At 40.2% G+C, this 14244-nt stretch overlaps 1 protein-coding gene and 2 long non-coding RNA genes across 3 annotated transcripts; 1 reads left to right on the top strand and 2 right to left on the bottom strand.

Annotated features, from left to right (window-relative positions):
- The first annotated feature begins 387 nt into the window (after positions 1-387).
- On the top strand, positions 388-1531 carry LOC120824846 (uncharacterized). Its single transcript, XR_005713053.2, has 3 exons — positions 388-523; positions 628-695; positions 1131-1531. It is a non-coding gene; the product is annotated as an uncharacterized LOC120824846 (long non-coding RNA).
- Positions 1532-1655: 124 nt separating this feature from the next.
- LOC120824780 (excitatory amino acid transporter 3-like) lies at positions 1656-4616 on the bottom strand. Its single transcript, XM_078080322.1, has 8 exons — positions 4580-4616; positions 4446-4493; positions 4205-4368; positions 3804-3911; positions 3062-3256; positions 2810-2941; positions 2032-2148; positions 1656-1896 (listed from the first exon to the last, which is right to left on the bottom strand). Exons 5-8 carry the CDS (start codon positions 3181-3183, stop codon positions 1752-1754), a joined length of 516 nt encoding a protein of 171 aa, XP_077936448.1. The 5' UTR covers positions 3184-3256; positions 3804-3911; positions 4205-4368; positions 4446-4493; positions 4580-4616; the 3' UTR covers positions 1656-1751.
- Positions 4617-4841: 225 nt separating this feature from the next.
- LOC144383287 (uncharacterized) lies at positions 4842-9019 on the bottom strand. The gene is made up of 3 exons (XR_013450647.1): positions 8792-9019; positions 5461-6392; positions 4842-5005 (listed from the first exon to the last, which is right to left on the bottom strand). It is a non-coding gene; the product is annotated as an uncharacterized LOC144383287 (long non-coding RNA).
- Positions 9020-14244: the final 5225 nt, after the last annotated feature.

Here is a 14244-nt window from a genome sequence, read left to right as displayed (position 1 = left end):
AATGAGCAAGAGATGAAGACCAACCAACCACTTATCTCATCAACAAATACTGTGAGCACAAAGAGGAGCAGTGGTCCTAGTTTGACAATTTGGGTTCCTGGACTCAGCAGGTTATGCGTCCATGTAAGCAGTGAGAGAGTATGACTGTGTGTGGTGCGTTAGAAGGAATCAGGTTGACTATCTCTGCTCTCACGGTCAGGGTGGTGGGCCTTTCTGTGTGTAGTTTGTGTGTTTTCCCGGTGCCATATTGAGCTCCAAAAAACATGCAGCTTAAGTTAATTGGTGACAAGTAGGTTTAGCTAATGGACTGGAATTTGATTTAATGTCATTCACATCCCAGCATGCTCGGGAGCTACCAGAGCTCCGTCTGGGGATAGAGCAGGTAACCGAGCGTGAGCTGGACATGGCAAAGCGCCTGGAGGACTTTGTTATCCAAAGCCAGGACCAGAACGCAATGCTGCAGGCTGAGGTGACCGAGATCCGGAATCAACTGGCGGCCCGAGATGATCAGTGCCAGCTTCAAGTAAAACAGAACTGCATTGCACAATTCCTAACATGAAGAGTCTAAGATTATTAAAGCCTATCATTTTGGGGTTCTTGTCTGGATCAACGTATCTTCTGTCACAGACTCGGTGTGATTGAGGAGAGGGAGGAAGATGAGAGGAATTGCAGCAGCTGAGAGAATAAACGTAATGGTAAGAGGAAGGAAGCTTCTTCAATTCATCTCATAACTCACTTTTTATACATTCTTGTATTTACATGTCAGTCAAAACCGCACTGAACTTATTATAACTAGTACATGCACTGCTAAACTCAGGTTATACCGAGATTGATTTGTTAAATTCTGCTGCTTCAAGGTGAAAAGCATAATTTAGAGATTTAAAGAGTTTTTAGCAGAATTCCATGACTTTTTTGGTTTGACACTAGTTATGATTCTTTGAATGCAAATGAAGAGAGCGCAGTGTGTTTGGTGCCCTTTTATTTCCCCTCCGGTTGAATAAATAAGGGTTAATTCATCTTTTCCATAATATGAAGTATGGAGCGGAGAAACCCCTTCTTTGACAGTAGACAGTGGTCGAATTACATACGGGGTGAATATATGTTAATGTCTCTTTTCTATGTGCCCACAGTCCTTTGCAGTCCTGCTGAAGGTCCTCACCAACTCAGCGAGGCCAACAGCAGTGGCCAAAACAACACACAGCGTCCTGAAAAGCACCTCATCAACAGCTACTGAATTAAAAAGATTCAAAGTTGCAGAATAACATTTTTGTGAAAAAGTCGCAGCACCTGAAAGTCTATTTTATGAACATATTTAGAACAGGATATGAAACCTACATGATTTGCCTGCATTTCAGCTTTCACTGTATCTATATATATCTATATCTCGGCTGCAGATGTGCAAAGCTTTTCTGATGAATAAAGGAAAGGAAGTTTTTCTCTCAGAACATTTTGCGTTAATATTCACAAATTCATTAAATACCTTTATACCGCTCAAATGTGCAATTCAGTCCTGCATTAAATAAGTCAAAAACTATGCAACATTTCTATTTGATTCAATAACCTGATTGGTGACATCAATTATTAAATTGCACACTTATCCGTGGGAAACTTCATATTGAATCCCTAAAAATTATAAGAATTTTCAAAGTCATTGATGTCTTTGTGAGGTCATTTTATTCAAGTTTGGGGGGCACAGGATCTCCGCTCCTCTTTGGACTGGTCCTCATCCCGGAGGAGCTCCTTTGTGTACTTTATTCCACTGCTGGGGTTTCTGGCTGGGTGTTGAGGGCGTCATCACTGGCCTGACTGAGGATGTGGAGCTCGATGTCCTCTTGATGGAGGCCTTCAGCATTGCTGCGATGCATCCTCGCAGGAGAAGGCACCGCTTGGTCATCACTGGTGTAAGGAGGCATTTTAAACTTCTTGTCTTATTCCTACTTGTAATAACAATTTGCATCAGATTAACTCATTTAATTCAAATGGACTGGGTGCAAATATGAATAATAAGCACGCCACCATCAAGAGCTGTACCTTCCCATTTCCTCTCCGGACTCCATCATCTCTTCTAGATCATTTTTTGACACTTCGTGAATAAGTGCCACGGCGATGCAGTTTCCAAAGACATTAACAACCGTGTTGCAAGGCTTTCTGAAAGAAAGAGATAACATCAGACTATGGCAGCAGAGGATATATGCTGCTTTACACAGCTCTTTTAACACTAAACTAATACAAGTGGCTGTTGTATAGCTGACTGAACAAATCAACAGGATATTTGTTAGCTTGCTGATATATGACTAATTTAGCATTAATACATACTAATAACCAATACAAAGGCAATAAATACTTATCCGATGTGACACTTAAATGCTGTTAAGAACTTAAACTTCAATAGTTTAAATCACATATAACAACAATTACAAAATTTGCCTCAATTTCCAAATTGTTATGTTAATAATGTCTGATTGAAATAGAAATAGAAACATCAGCTCACATGGCTTAGCATGGTCTATTCGGAATTCTAAACTTAATTAATTAATTAAATTCAAACACATGCATACACATCAAGAATATACAGTAAGTTAAATAAAACAAAGTGACACCTACATTTACTAAGCATTGGCCTAAAACGTTTAGATTTTCGAAATATATGCCACTTTGTGATGATGCAGTGACATCCAGTTTACACCATTGAATGCTTCTGATTGGACGGGACGCCGCGTGTCATCCTTAATCGTCCTTATTGTACATCAGCAATTTGGTAAACTTCTAGTTTTAAGCTAAATAATAGAGTACAGAAAGCTCAACTTACATGAGCCAATCGATGACAACAAGAATGGCGGCGCCCTCTGCTGGTAAACCAACCGCCCTCAAAACAAAGAAGGTCGTCAAGAACCATGTAGATGAGATCCCCTCTGTTCCTGCTATCACAGCTGCTAATACACTGCAGATCAAACAGACATATTCAGAAAGATGTACCATGCATTGGTTTAGTATCTTCAATATAAACTTTGTCCGTAATGATAATGATGAGATTTACTAAAGAACAGGAAGAGCAGCTTACAAAATGCTTATCAACTGGCTGGTGTCCGGATGGATGTGACTGAGTTGGGCAATGAAAACCACAGCGATCACTTCGTACAGGGCGGTTCCATTCTTGTGGATTTTGGTCCCGATTGGCAGCATATAGCGACTGATTCTTCTATCGACCCCCAGTTCCTCTTCACAACGTTGTAAAGTGAGTGTCAAAGTGGCAGAGCTTGGAGAAATGCAAGACATCCTGTGTTTGTGCACTACTCAAATGAAAATGTTTGAAATGTAAATCTCTCATGGAGCTCTGAAGATGAATGCGCTGATAATCCCGGATCACAAACTCACAGGTGATGTGTTACATCGTCTCACCTGGATGAGTTAAGGAATGCAGACAATAAGGCAGGATAAACCTTTCTGAGGACAGCACAGGGGTTACATTTCGTAAACGAGAAGTAGATCAGCGGTAAAACTACTGCTCCATGGAAAAGAAGCCTGAAAGACATAATATATGCGTAATCCATCGATACTTGTTATTTAAATGCAATCACATCCGAGACTTAAAGCGGCACTGTGATGTTTGGAAGGAAAAATGAGACGCCTCTCACGCCTTATTACACGCTGGGATTTTGTCACAGCTTCGGGGGGTTTGTTTTAACAAACTTTCGCTAGACTTTGCTATAGCAAATTGTATAATGTGTAATTTAATTTAAGAGTCAAGTTTGTTTTAGTAGTGATGTAATTTCATTGATAAAACAGCAAAAAAGTGAACATACCCAGCATGAACTACTCCAATCAACTTTCCAAGTTTGGAGATTATTTCCCAGTCCTGAAACTCAATGACCTGGCTTGAGACCAAAAACAGCACTCCAAATGGCAAGAAACTGAAAAGATCAAGGGAGGAAAAACGGACTGACTGGCAAACACAGTTGTCTGAATCGAATAAATATATTAGTACATAACAAAGAGCAGCTATCTTTCTCCCACTTCAGAAAATAACCTCAAACTCAATATAAGTGAATACCTTTCAGCATTTTACTATTTCCAATGGCAAAACTTTGAGCAGAAAATACTTCCCATTTGTATTGCATTCAATATTTCATCATAAATATAAACTGTAATTGCATTCAATGGAGAAAGGCAACGATGTCTTTAATGGTGCGTTGTTTCGCCCTACCTCAGAGAATAGTGGAGCCAAGATTTTGAGAAAAATCTGAGGGCAGCAAAGGTCCCTCTAATTTTTTCTGTTTCATTTCCACCATTGTGGAAGATCTGGCCAAAGACGAAGGACCAGAAAATCAGCCCCAATGTGTTGGTGCCTTCGACATAATGCGCCGCATTCTGTAACAAGACCAGACACTCATTTAGATTAATAGAACATTAGTTATCTTTTTTAGTGACGTGGAAAAAACATTTACCGTCTCCAGACCAGAATTACTATCTGCTTCCCTCCTCTCACTGTTGTGCTACAATAGAAACGAATTGTGTTAAAATCATAAATTACATTAGAGGGAAAGAGAGGATCATTAATACGCCTTAATGACAAACATACCCGTTGGAAGCAAGAGACAAACAGGCTACTTGGTAAAATGTTCCTAGAAATAAAAAAGCAAAAGTCACACTTATCAGCTGGCTTGACAGTGTTAGTAAATTATTCAAGCTTTTTTATCAACGACAAGATGTGACATTTGTAGAACGTTTGTGTGGAGAACCGCTTAAATACCAAATTATTTACACTTAAGAAAAAACATTAGTGGACGTGAAATCTGTAACTCAACGGGCTTTTCTGAGATGAAGGCACTGCAACTAAAAACCTGCTGGAGGGAATGTGCAGAGAAACTAGAAATGATGTCAAAATATAAATGTTCCTCTCACCACAATACATCCAACAAGTCCTCGACAATGGCGAAAGACTCTGCATCTTCTCCCGTCTCACCATAAGTGACTCCTGGCTGGATCAACATAACCAGTATCAACCCTGCAACGGAGAACCAGAAGCGTCTGCTGTAGATCTTCCGTGTGCAGTGAGAGCACCACACTGCAGCTAGATTCAAATGTGCTGACCAGGAATCACTACTCTAAATGCAACAGTGCCTCACACAAAAATTAGAAGAAGAAAAAAAAGGAGTATTGCAGACAACACGTCACTGGGTCAATAATATGTGAGCCTTTCCCTGTGACGGGTCTGCGGTGAGAGAGGCTTATGGGGAGGAACACATTCTTGAAGATTATCACGGAAGATATTAGTAAATGTGTCACCTGCGTGAAACAGCTGTGCTGTATTATCATGATGACATGTGTGATTATTGAATACGCACATTTACAAGCTCAAAGAAGGAAATAAATAGTCATTTTAAAATGCCACATATGCCGTGTGTTTTGTTAAATGGAAAGTATCTTTGTTTACAAGACTGATGTACATATGTGTCTTACCTGAAGTAACCGACAGAAGACTGGTCGACAAAAATAAGGCTGTTGCACGTCGTCCTACTTTTGTGGAAGTTTCAACTGCAGAAAAACCTATAAAAGAACACGTAAGAAACTGGGAGCCAGGGGAGAAAAGATTTGGGGGATGTGACGTTGTCCGATAAACCCATTGAGAAGACCAGCTGGTGCATCGTGAAGTGGTAGAAGGGGAGACAAGGACTAGTTAACGGTCTTGATAGTTACTTTTCCTGAGTCGAGGCGTGGGGAGCATATGTTTGATTTTGGATATTGTTCTTAGTCGAAGAAAGCAGGACGGGTTTTGTGATTTGTTGTCAAGATTGACTCAATAAGTACTTACAGGCAGCGCGGCTTCATGTTGTCAGATAAGGGACCTTGGACCTCGTTTGGTTTGGGAGGCCGACCGGTATGAATTCCAATTTTGAGGTGAAGACAATGTTGTTTAAAATGCTGTTTAAAAAAGCAGCTATCGGCTTCCTGGGTCATCAGGTCTCACAGAAAGGCATATCTGTGTGTCGTATTAGGAGCAATTGAAAGATCCGTTGTGGTGTTGCAAGATTCCACCAATAAGGATCAGTTAATATACTGATATAATTATATTTTAAATTATAATTACATTCTGTTCTGTCAGCAGATCTTACTATACGAACTCGCTTGAAGGTTTATTTAGGTTCAATATGTGTCAACTTCCCAAACAACCCGTATGTTCCTTATAAAAGTTGTGTGCGCAGCATTTTGTAAATGTTAACAGGGTGTGAAATAATATTGCAGCTTGCCTGTTATTATGGTTGAAATGATGAAAGGGATGCTAATCGCCTGAATGAAGTTTAGGACTATCTCTCCTGGAAAGCCGACGAGGATGAGGTCCTCCCGCGCGGCCGCAGGGACTTTGAACTTGAGAATCAAGCCCAGGGAAATACCTGTAAAACAATTGGGAAGCTTGTTTCTAAATGTAGTGCAGTTGTCAATATAAACTGTGGATTGGAATCAGATGGATTCTGAGCAAATACTGAAGTCCTTCTTTAGCAATCGGTTTATGAATCTGATAAATCAATCAATTACATCAAAAGTGATATGTGATATGTTTGTACGCTTCTTGTACCTAAGAAACCCATGAACAAAGTGGAACAATGAGTAAATATGAACATCAATTGTTTGTATTGGTTTAAATAAATCAATCTTACCAGTCTATTAAAAAGTAAGAAACAATTTGTGATCAAGTAAAATTGTTGAACCTACATCATCTTTAAAAAAAAAAAAAAACCTGTGTTGATTTAAACAAAGCAGTATAACCAGCCGAATCCCGACCCCTCTGAGTCTAAGCAAAGGGGTTCTTTTTTCGTCATAATAATAATAATACATTTCATTTGTAACGCACTTTTCATTTATACGAATCTGATCAAGTACCACAGAGAGAGTAACACAAACATAAAACTACATTAAACAAAGTAAAAACATGGTGAAACAGAGTAAGAAACACCTTTCTGAATACAAAGCTTTTTAGGCCAGTCTTGTAGCATGATGACCTGGACCAAATGTGAACATCCCAGAATAGTTTCTGTGTGTTTGGTGTTGCTAATGCGTTAGATTGATGCCGTGCCCATATAACATTATTGCTTTTCCCGAAAATACACGTTTTTAAAGCAACAGGGGCTGAATACAGATTGCATGGGCGAAGGGCTGAATTCAACAAGTTGTGGTCTGTAAACAAGAAGCCAAAACATTGTAAGGTTCTATCTGATGGAGGTTCTATCTGACGGAGGTTCTATCTGACGGTGGTTCTAACTGATGGAGGTTCTATCTGATGGAGGTTCTATTTGATGGAGGTTCTATCTGACGGCGGTTCTATCTGACGGCGGTTCTATCTGACGGTGGTTCTATCTGACGGAGGTTCTATCTGATGGAGGTTCTATTTGATGGAGGTTCTATCTGACGGCGGTTCTATCTGACGGTGGTTCAGAAGGCAGCTCAGAAGGCAGCGCAGAAGGCTGGCTTCTGAGCAGCACTCAGAAGGCAGCGCAGGTACTGATTCAGGCTCTTGTCATCTCCCGCCTGGACTACTGCAACTCCCTCCTGGCTGGTCTCCCTGCCACCGCCATTCGACCTCTGCAGCTCATTCAGAATGCAGCAGCTCGACTGGTCTTCAACCTTCCGAAATTCTCCCACACTACTCCACTCCTCCGCTCTCTTCACTGGCTACCGGTGGCCGCCCGCATCCAGTTCAAAACATTGGTGCTCACGTACCATGCTGTGAATGGATCGGGTCCAGCTTACATCCAGGACATGGTGAAACCCTACATTCCAACCCGCACTCTCCGCTCTGCATCTGCAAAACTACTCGTCCCTCCCTCACTGAGAGCAAAACACTCGACTAGGTCTCGACTCTTCGCTGTCCTTGCGCCGAAATGGTGGAACGAGCTCTCTGAAGACATCAGGACCGCAGAGAGCCTTCACATCTTCCACCGCAAACTAAAGACACACCTCTTCAGACTCTACCTCGACTAGAGACTAACAAATTGTAGCACTTAAATTGTACTTGTAACGTCACTCATCTATAGCAAATTGTAAATTGGCTTATTTGAGGAAATTGCACTTTCTTGTTTCTTGTTCTCCTGAGTTTGTACCCTATGGTTGAATGCACTTATTGTACGTCGCTTTGGATAAAAGCGTCCGCTAAATGACATGTAATGTAATGTAATGGTTCTATCTGACGGTGGTTCTATCTGATGGAGGCTTATTTTCAAATTTCAGGCTTAACAAAACGAAGTTATTTGGTTTGAATAAACACATTGACCAGAGGAATCTGCAACCGCGCATTCTGGGAGGGAGACGGAGCTGATTTCAGGTATTCAAGGGACTCAGAGCCAGATCTTGTTACAGAATGTGAACATAAAGTTCCAATGATTCACAAAAATGGCCTACAAACACAGAATCCTAAACTAATTTGTCCATATTGTTTCTGCACTTTTAATTCCATAGTTTATTTCCCCTGAAATATATTTTATTTTTGTATTCTGTTTTTGTTCAGGAAAAGTGTTTCATGTATAGTGTTGTTATATTGATCAAACAATACGTATCAATCAGTATGTATCAATACATACAAATTAATAAAATAATGTGTTTGTCCTTGTTAAGGGCTGTTAACATGACAACTGTAAAGTGTGTAACTTGTATGTTCCCAGAGAAGATGTCTATGGCAACCGTTGAAAATTGGTCTATAAGTGACGTCACTTTTCCACGTCTATTCAACATTAGGTTAACTACTGTTAACAAAACAGGGTTCTTAACTGCAACCGTTAATTCCGTCAGTACTTCTTACCCAGGACACAAACTGCGGGCCTCAATGCCGGATATTTGTCCCGCACGATGTTCCTGTAGCATTTCTGCACGCGGGCTGCGCAGCGTCTTGGGTTCGCGTCTCCTTCCATCCCTCCGCTTCCGCGCTCCGATGGTTTGCTAAAACAAAAAGAAGTTAAACAGCGGAGTGATTATTGACGACGACGTCAGCGACTGTTGGTCCGTTTCTCAGGTTTACGCTCCAAACCCGAGCACGTGACCGCGTGACATTATGGTGCTTTGTGCTGAAACAGAGTCTGAACTGATGGGCAATGTTTATCCTCACCTCCAGTGTGAAGAAAAACGATTTGCCTTTTTAATAATACTTGGCTCCTTTTTTGCTTTTCCATTTATTTGTTTTTGACTAGAGAGTTATAATTAATATCCATAGTATCTATTCACAAGTGGGTCAATTTTGGTTTTAAATGAGTCCTGTGGAGTGTGTATTTAAACCGCCGTGTCAAACTCCTTGTATGTTATATACATATTTGGCAATAAATGTCCCAGATTCCTGAAATTATAAAAGGTTCTTGAACAAAGCTGACATTTTGTTCATTGAGTTATTTTGTAACTAGATGAAAATATCCTGACCATGTGACCTGCAGATAGAATAGGGAGGTGAGCCTCACACACATACATGTATATCCACACACAAACTTTAGGTAAATCCTACATGTTATTGCAAAAGTGAGTAAAGCACAGGACACGACACTGTAGAGTAATACAAAAAAAGATGTTACAAGTCATATCTCGATAATTATATGTTTGAATCAAAGAGTCACGTGAGGAATCAGAAGTGATCATATAAACAGACTTGAGGAACAATAGCATGTATCTTAATGCTCGTTTGTCTACTCATTTATTTAGAATAAAAATTAAGCTCTACACGTCCTCCTGCTAGACACATGATGTCATAGTATTATTTGGAACCACCAGGATTCTTCCTAGAGTTGGCCTCCCAGCCAGACTGAGCGATCGGGGGAGAAGGGCCTTAGTCAGGGAGGTGACCAGGAACCCGATGGTCACTCTGACAGAGCTCCAGCGTTGTTCTATGAAGAGGGGAGAACCTTCCAAAAGGACAACCATCTCTGCAGCGCTCCACAAATCAGGCCTGTTTGGTAGAGTGGCCAGACGGAAGCCACTCCCCAGTAAAAAGCACATGACAGCCCGCCTGAAGGACTCTCAGACCATGAGAAACAAAATTCTCTGGTCTGATGAAACAAAGATTGAACTCTTTGGCCTGAATGCCAAGCGTCAGTCTGGAGGAAACCAGGCGCAGCTCATCACCTGGCCAATACCATCCCTACAGTGAAGCATGGTGGTGGCAGCATCATGCTGTGGGGATGTTTTTCAGCGGGAGGAACTGGGAGACTAGTCAGGATTAAGGGAAAGCTTAATGCAGCAATGTACAGAGACATCCTCGATGAAAACATGCTCCAAAGCGCTCCGGACCTCAGACTGGGGCGACGGTTCATCTTCCAACAGGACAACAACCCGAAGCACACAGCCATAATAACAAAGGAGTGGCTTCGGCACAACTCTGTGAAAGTCCTTGAGTGGCCCAGCCAGAGCCCTGACCTGAACCCGATTGAACATCTCGGGAGAGATCTGAAAATGGCTGTGAACCGATGCTCCCCATCCAACCTGATGGAACTTGAGAGGTTCTGCAAAGTAGAATGGAAGAACCTGCCCAGAAATAGGTGTGCCAGGCTTGTGGATTCATACCCAAGAAGACTTGAGGCTGTAATTGCTGCCAAAGGTGCTTCAACAAAGTATTGAGCAAAGAATGTGAATACTTAAGTACATGTTATGTTTTCTTTCTTTATTTTTAACAGATTTGCAAAAATGTGCAAAAAACAGTTTTCACTTTGTCATTATGGGTTGTTGTGTGTAGAATGTTGAGGAAAATAATTAATTTATTTATTATAATGAATCCATTTTGGAATAAGGCTGTCACATAACAAAATGTGGAAACAGTAAAGCGCTATGAATACTTTCCGGATGCACTGTATATTCTATAATATATATATGATGTCATCCTTCGTGACAAATATGTTTTGATCGTTTAATCCGATTCAGCAACTGGGTGGTTTAATAGCACATGGTAGTCTTCAAAAGACCGATGTGTTTGTTGTAGTGTTGTACTATGTTTGCTGTAGTGGGGATAACTTAAATACCTCATTGCATCAGTGAAGCAAATCTCAGAGGAAAAAAAGAATAAAAGGTCGAGCACAGAATAAGACATTTTATTATAACAGTTTCAAAACAACATTTGGGCATGAAGATACATGAATACATGAACATAAATTGTTCTTAGAACAAAACAGCTGCTTTCAAAAGGAAAATCAGGAATAAACATGGATGCATGAATATATACAAATTATTAAAACAAAGATATAGCAGTTAAATCAATAAATTGTTCTATTAGAACAAAACAGCTGCTTTCAAAAGGAAAATCAGGAATAAACATGGATGCATGAATATATACAAATTATTAAAACAAAGATATAGCAGTTAAATCAATAAATTGTTCTATTAGAACAAAACAGCTGCTTTCAAAAGGAACATCAGGAATAAACATGGATGCGTGAATATATACAAATTATTAAAACAAAGAAATAGCAGTTAAATCAATAAATTGTTCTATCCTATGTTCGTGTCCCAATAATCCACCATGATTAACAGTTTTCATGGGGTCCTTTTTTAAGTGGACTTTTCCAACCAATGAGAGAAATAAACACGCTTTTATTTATTTTGCCTACATTTAGCATTATCACAAAGCTCTTTCAAGAACATTTTAAAGAAAATTAAAGCTTTCTTGAGCTCAAAATTACCATTACCTTGTTGCTGTCCTCCAAAGCTTGCACAATGACGGCCACAACGAGGTTGGCGAGCACGAACTGTGCGATGACCACAAAGGTGATGAAGTATATCGGAGAGATTGGCTTGAGTTTGGATGGAAAGTATGCGAGTTTGCTACACTTTAAAGCTTCATGTCCAAATCACGAGCAGAAAGCTTAAAAAGACGCTGCTTGGAGTAATAATAATGGCAATGAGGTCCAGGCGGCATTATCACTGTGAGGAACTCACGTTTTCCTCATCGCCGTTTGTATCTGCAGAACCGTCCTCTGAGGTCGGGGAAGAGGTCACGGAGGAAGGGCTCTCGCCAAGTGTTCGCTGGAAAAATGAGGAAACCAGCGCTTTGGGGGTGTGTATGGAAAGTATGCGAGTTTGCTACACTTCACATCGGGTGTGAGCTCTCTGAGAAGCAAGCGGTCCTCACCCTGTCTTGGAAGCCCTGAAGGACAATACCCACGAGGATGTTGAGAAGGACGTGCTTTCCCATCACGATGACCGCTGTTACGCACGCCTCGTGCTGCAATTGCTGCAATTTCATTGGCTGTCACCAGGCAACCCGACAACCAGCATGTTGATGTTGTTTAATATCAAAACGTTAGCTCTCTTTTGGACTTTTGGACAACTTTTGAGCTTATTCTGAACGGACTTCAACTGGACAAAGCGGAAACACGTGGAATTTACAAGTTTTCAACTGGACAAAGTGGAAACAAGTGCAATTTACAGTCGACAACGGATTTGTGATTTCAGCCGTCAAACCGGAACGTTTCGCCCTCAGGTGAGAACTATTAATGCTATACGGGCACCATACATACTGGGCACGCTCATTAATTTGTGATAATTGGTTGTCTTTAGAAAACCGAGCACTAACTGGCGATTACTTGTTAATACAACCCAGACGTTATACAAGGATCATGCTGCTGATTTTAGTCCGGTTTCAACAAATGTAACGTTAGCTACCGAGTGCTAACTGGCGTTAGCTAACTCGCGTTAGCTAGAAACACTCATCCGGCTACAGGACGGTTTTCTACCTTTTAACCGTTAAATGTGCCAAATCGTTTCCGATATTAGTTTAATAGAAAGTTATAAGGAACCAATTAATTTGAGCATCTGTGGTAATTTAGAGTGTCGTTACTTACATTTAACTGGTATGCAAAACAATGAAAAAGTGGTGTGCTTGTGCCACTAAATAAAGAAAGAAATTGATAGAAGATATGAATCTTAAAATTAATTTAAAAACTATTTTTAGGGAGTCCATGATATGAACTAAGTCCATAGCAACAGTTTTTATTCATAATTATGTGTAATAATATTGTATAGGCACTGTTCATGTTTACCATCAAATATGTATCAGTCATTCTAAAAACTGTATCTTACAAAATGTTGTTTGGAGATTCAAAGCTATCAAAGAATACTGCATGCAAAACATCGTGATACTTTAAAAAAGTATGAATGCGCTGTTAGATTTGCGTTGCTGGGTGTATGTTTACCTCCTGTCAGCTGTTTTTAATTGATATAAAAGGGATTTATAGATGATCTGAACTACTTCCATGGCAAAACTTGTTGTCATTCATAATAATGTGCATTACTATGACAGATGTTTAGTTTCATAAATGTATCACGCCTGATACATATATATATATATATATATATATATATATATATATATATATATTATATATATTAATATTACAGTTGTTTAGTGTCATATATGTATCAGACAGTATTTCAACGGAATTGCGTTGCTCAGCATCTGCATGTGTTTGTTTATGTTCGGTCAGCTGCAACAATTTGCACACACAAAATCGACTGGGACACTTTTGGAATGTTTGTGTCCAAAAAAAACAGCAAACTAGTTTTTACAACCTGTACTATTCTACTCTATATCGTCTTATCTGTCTTGTTGTCCATTGTCTAACTGTTACGCACCAATCGCCAAGTCAAATTCCTTGTATGTCTGACATATATTGGTAATAAATGTTTCCTGATTCCTGATTTATTTTGTTGTGAAGTATTGCTATGTTGCTATTTGCTTTAATTAGAACGCTTCTCTGTAAATAATTAATTTTTAATAAATCTATAAAACAAACAATGAGCTCGTCTACACAACATAACATTCCTCAAAATATCTGAGTATTTTTCTTAATTTTGGCCCGTTCTTCTCATCTCTTCTCTCTTTTCGACCTCCCTCCGTAGCAACTCAATCATGCCTGAGGTGGCACTCACCATACAACCTCACGGAGGTCCCAACCCCGACCCGGGCCTCGAGGAGCAGGAGCAGCTGCCGTACCCGGATCTGGCCCCGGTGGTCTTGGGCTGCTTCAAACAGACATCGAGACCCCGTAATTGGTGTCTGAAAGGGGCCTGTGGCCCATATCCCTTTTTACTGCTGGTAGTCCAACCTTTGTCTGACACCCAGCAAGACCAAATATGTGTAAAAAATAACACATGCTTGTGTGAATATACGTTGCGTATGTTTTAGAGCAAAGGCTACGCTCACCTGTCTCTATTAATACATTGTAACATTGTTTGTTAGTCCCATTAGGTCTTTCTCGTATGTAAACATCGATCCTGCGTTTT

The sequence above is a fragment of the Gasterosteus aculeatus genome, chromosome 9 (assembly GCF_964276395.1).
Source record: "Gasterosteus aculeatus chromosome 9, fGasAcu3.hap1.1, whole genome shotgun sequence".
NCBI classification, from domain to species: domain Eukaryota; kingdom Metazoa; phylum Chordata; class Actinopteri; order Perciformes; family Gasterosteidae; genus Gasterosteus; species Gasterosteus aculeatus.
This window is presented reverse-complemented; position numbering and strand designations above follow the sequence as displayed.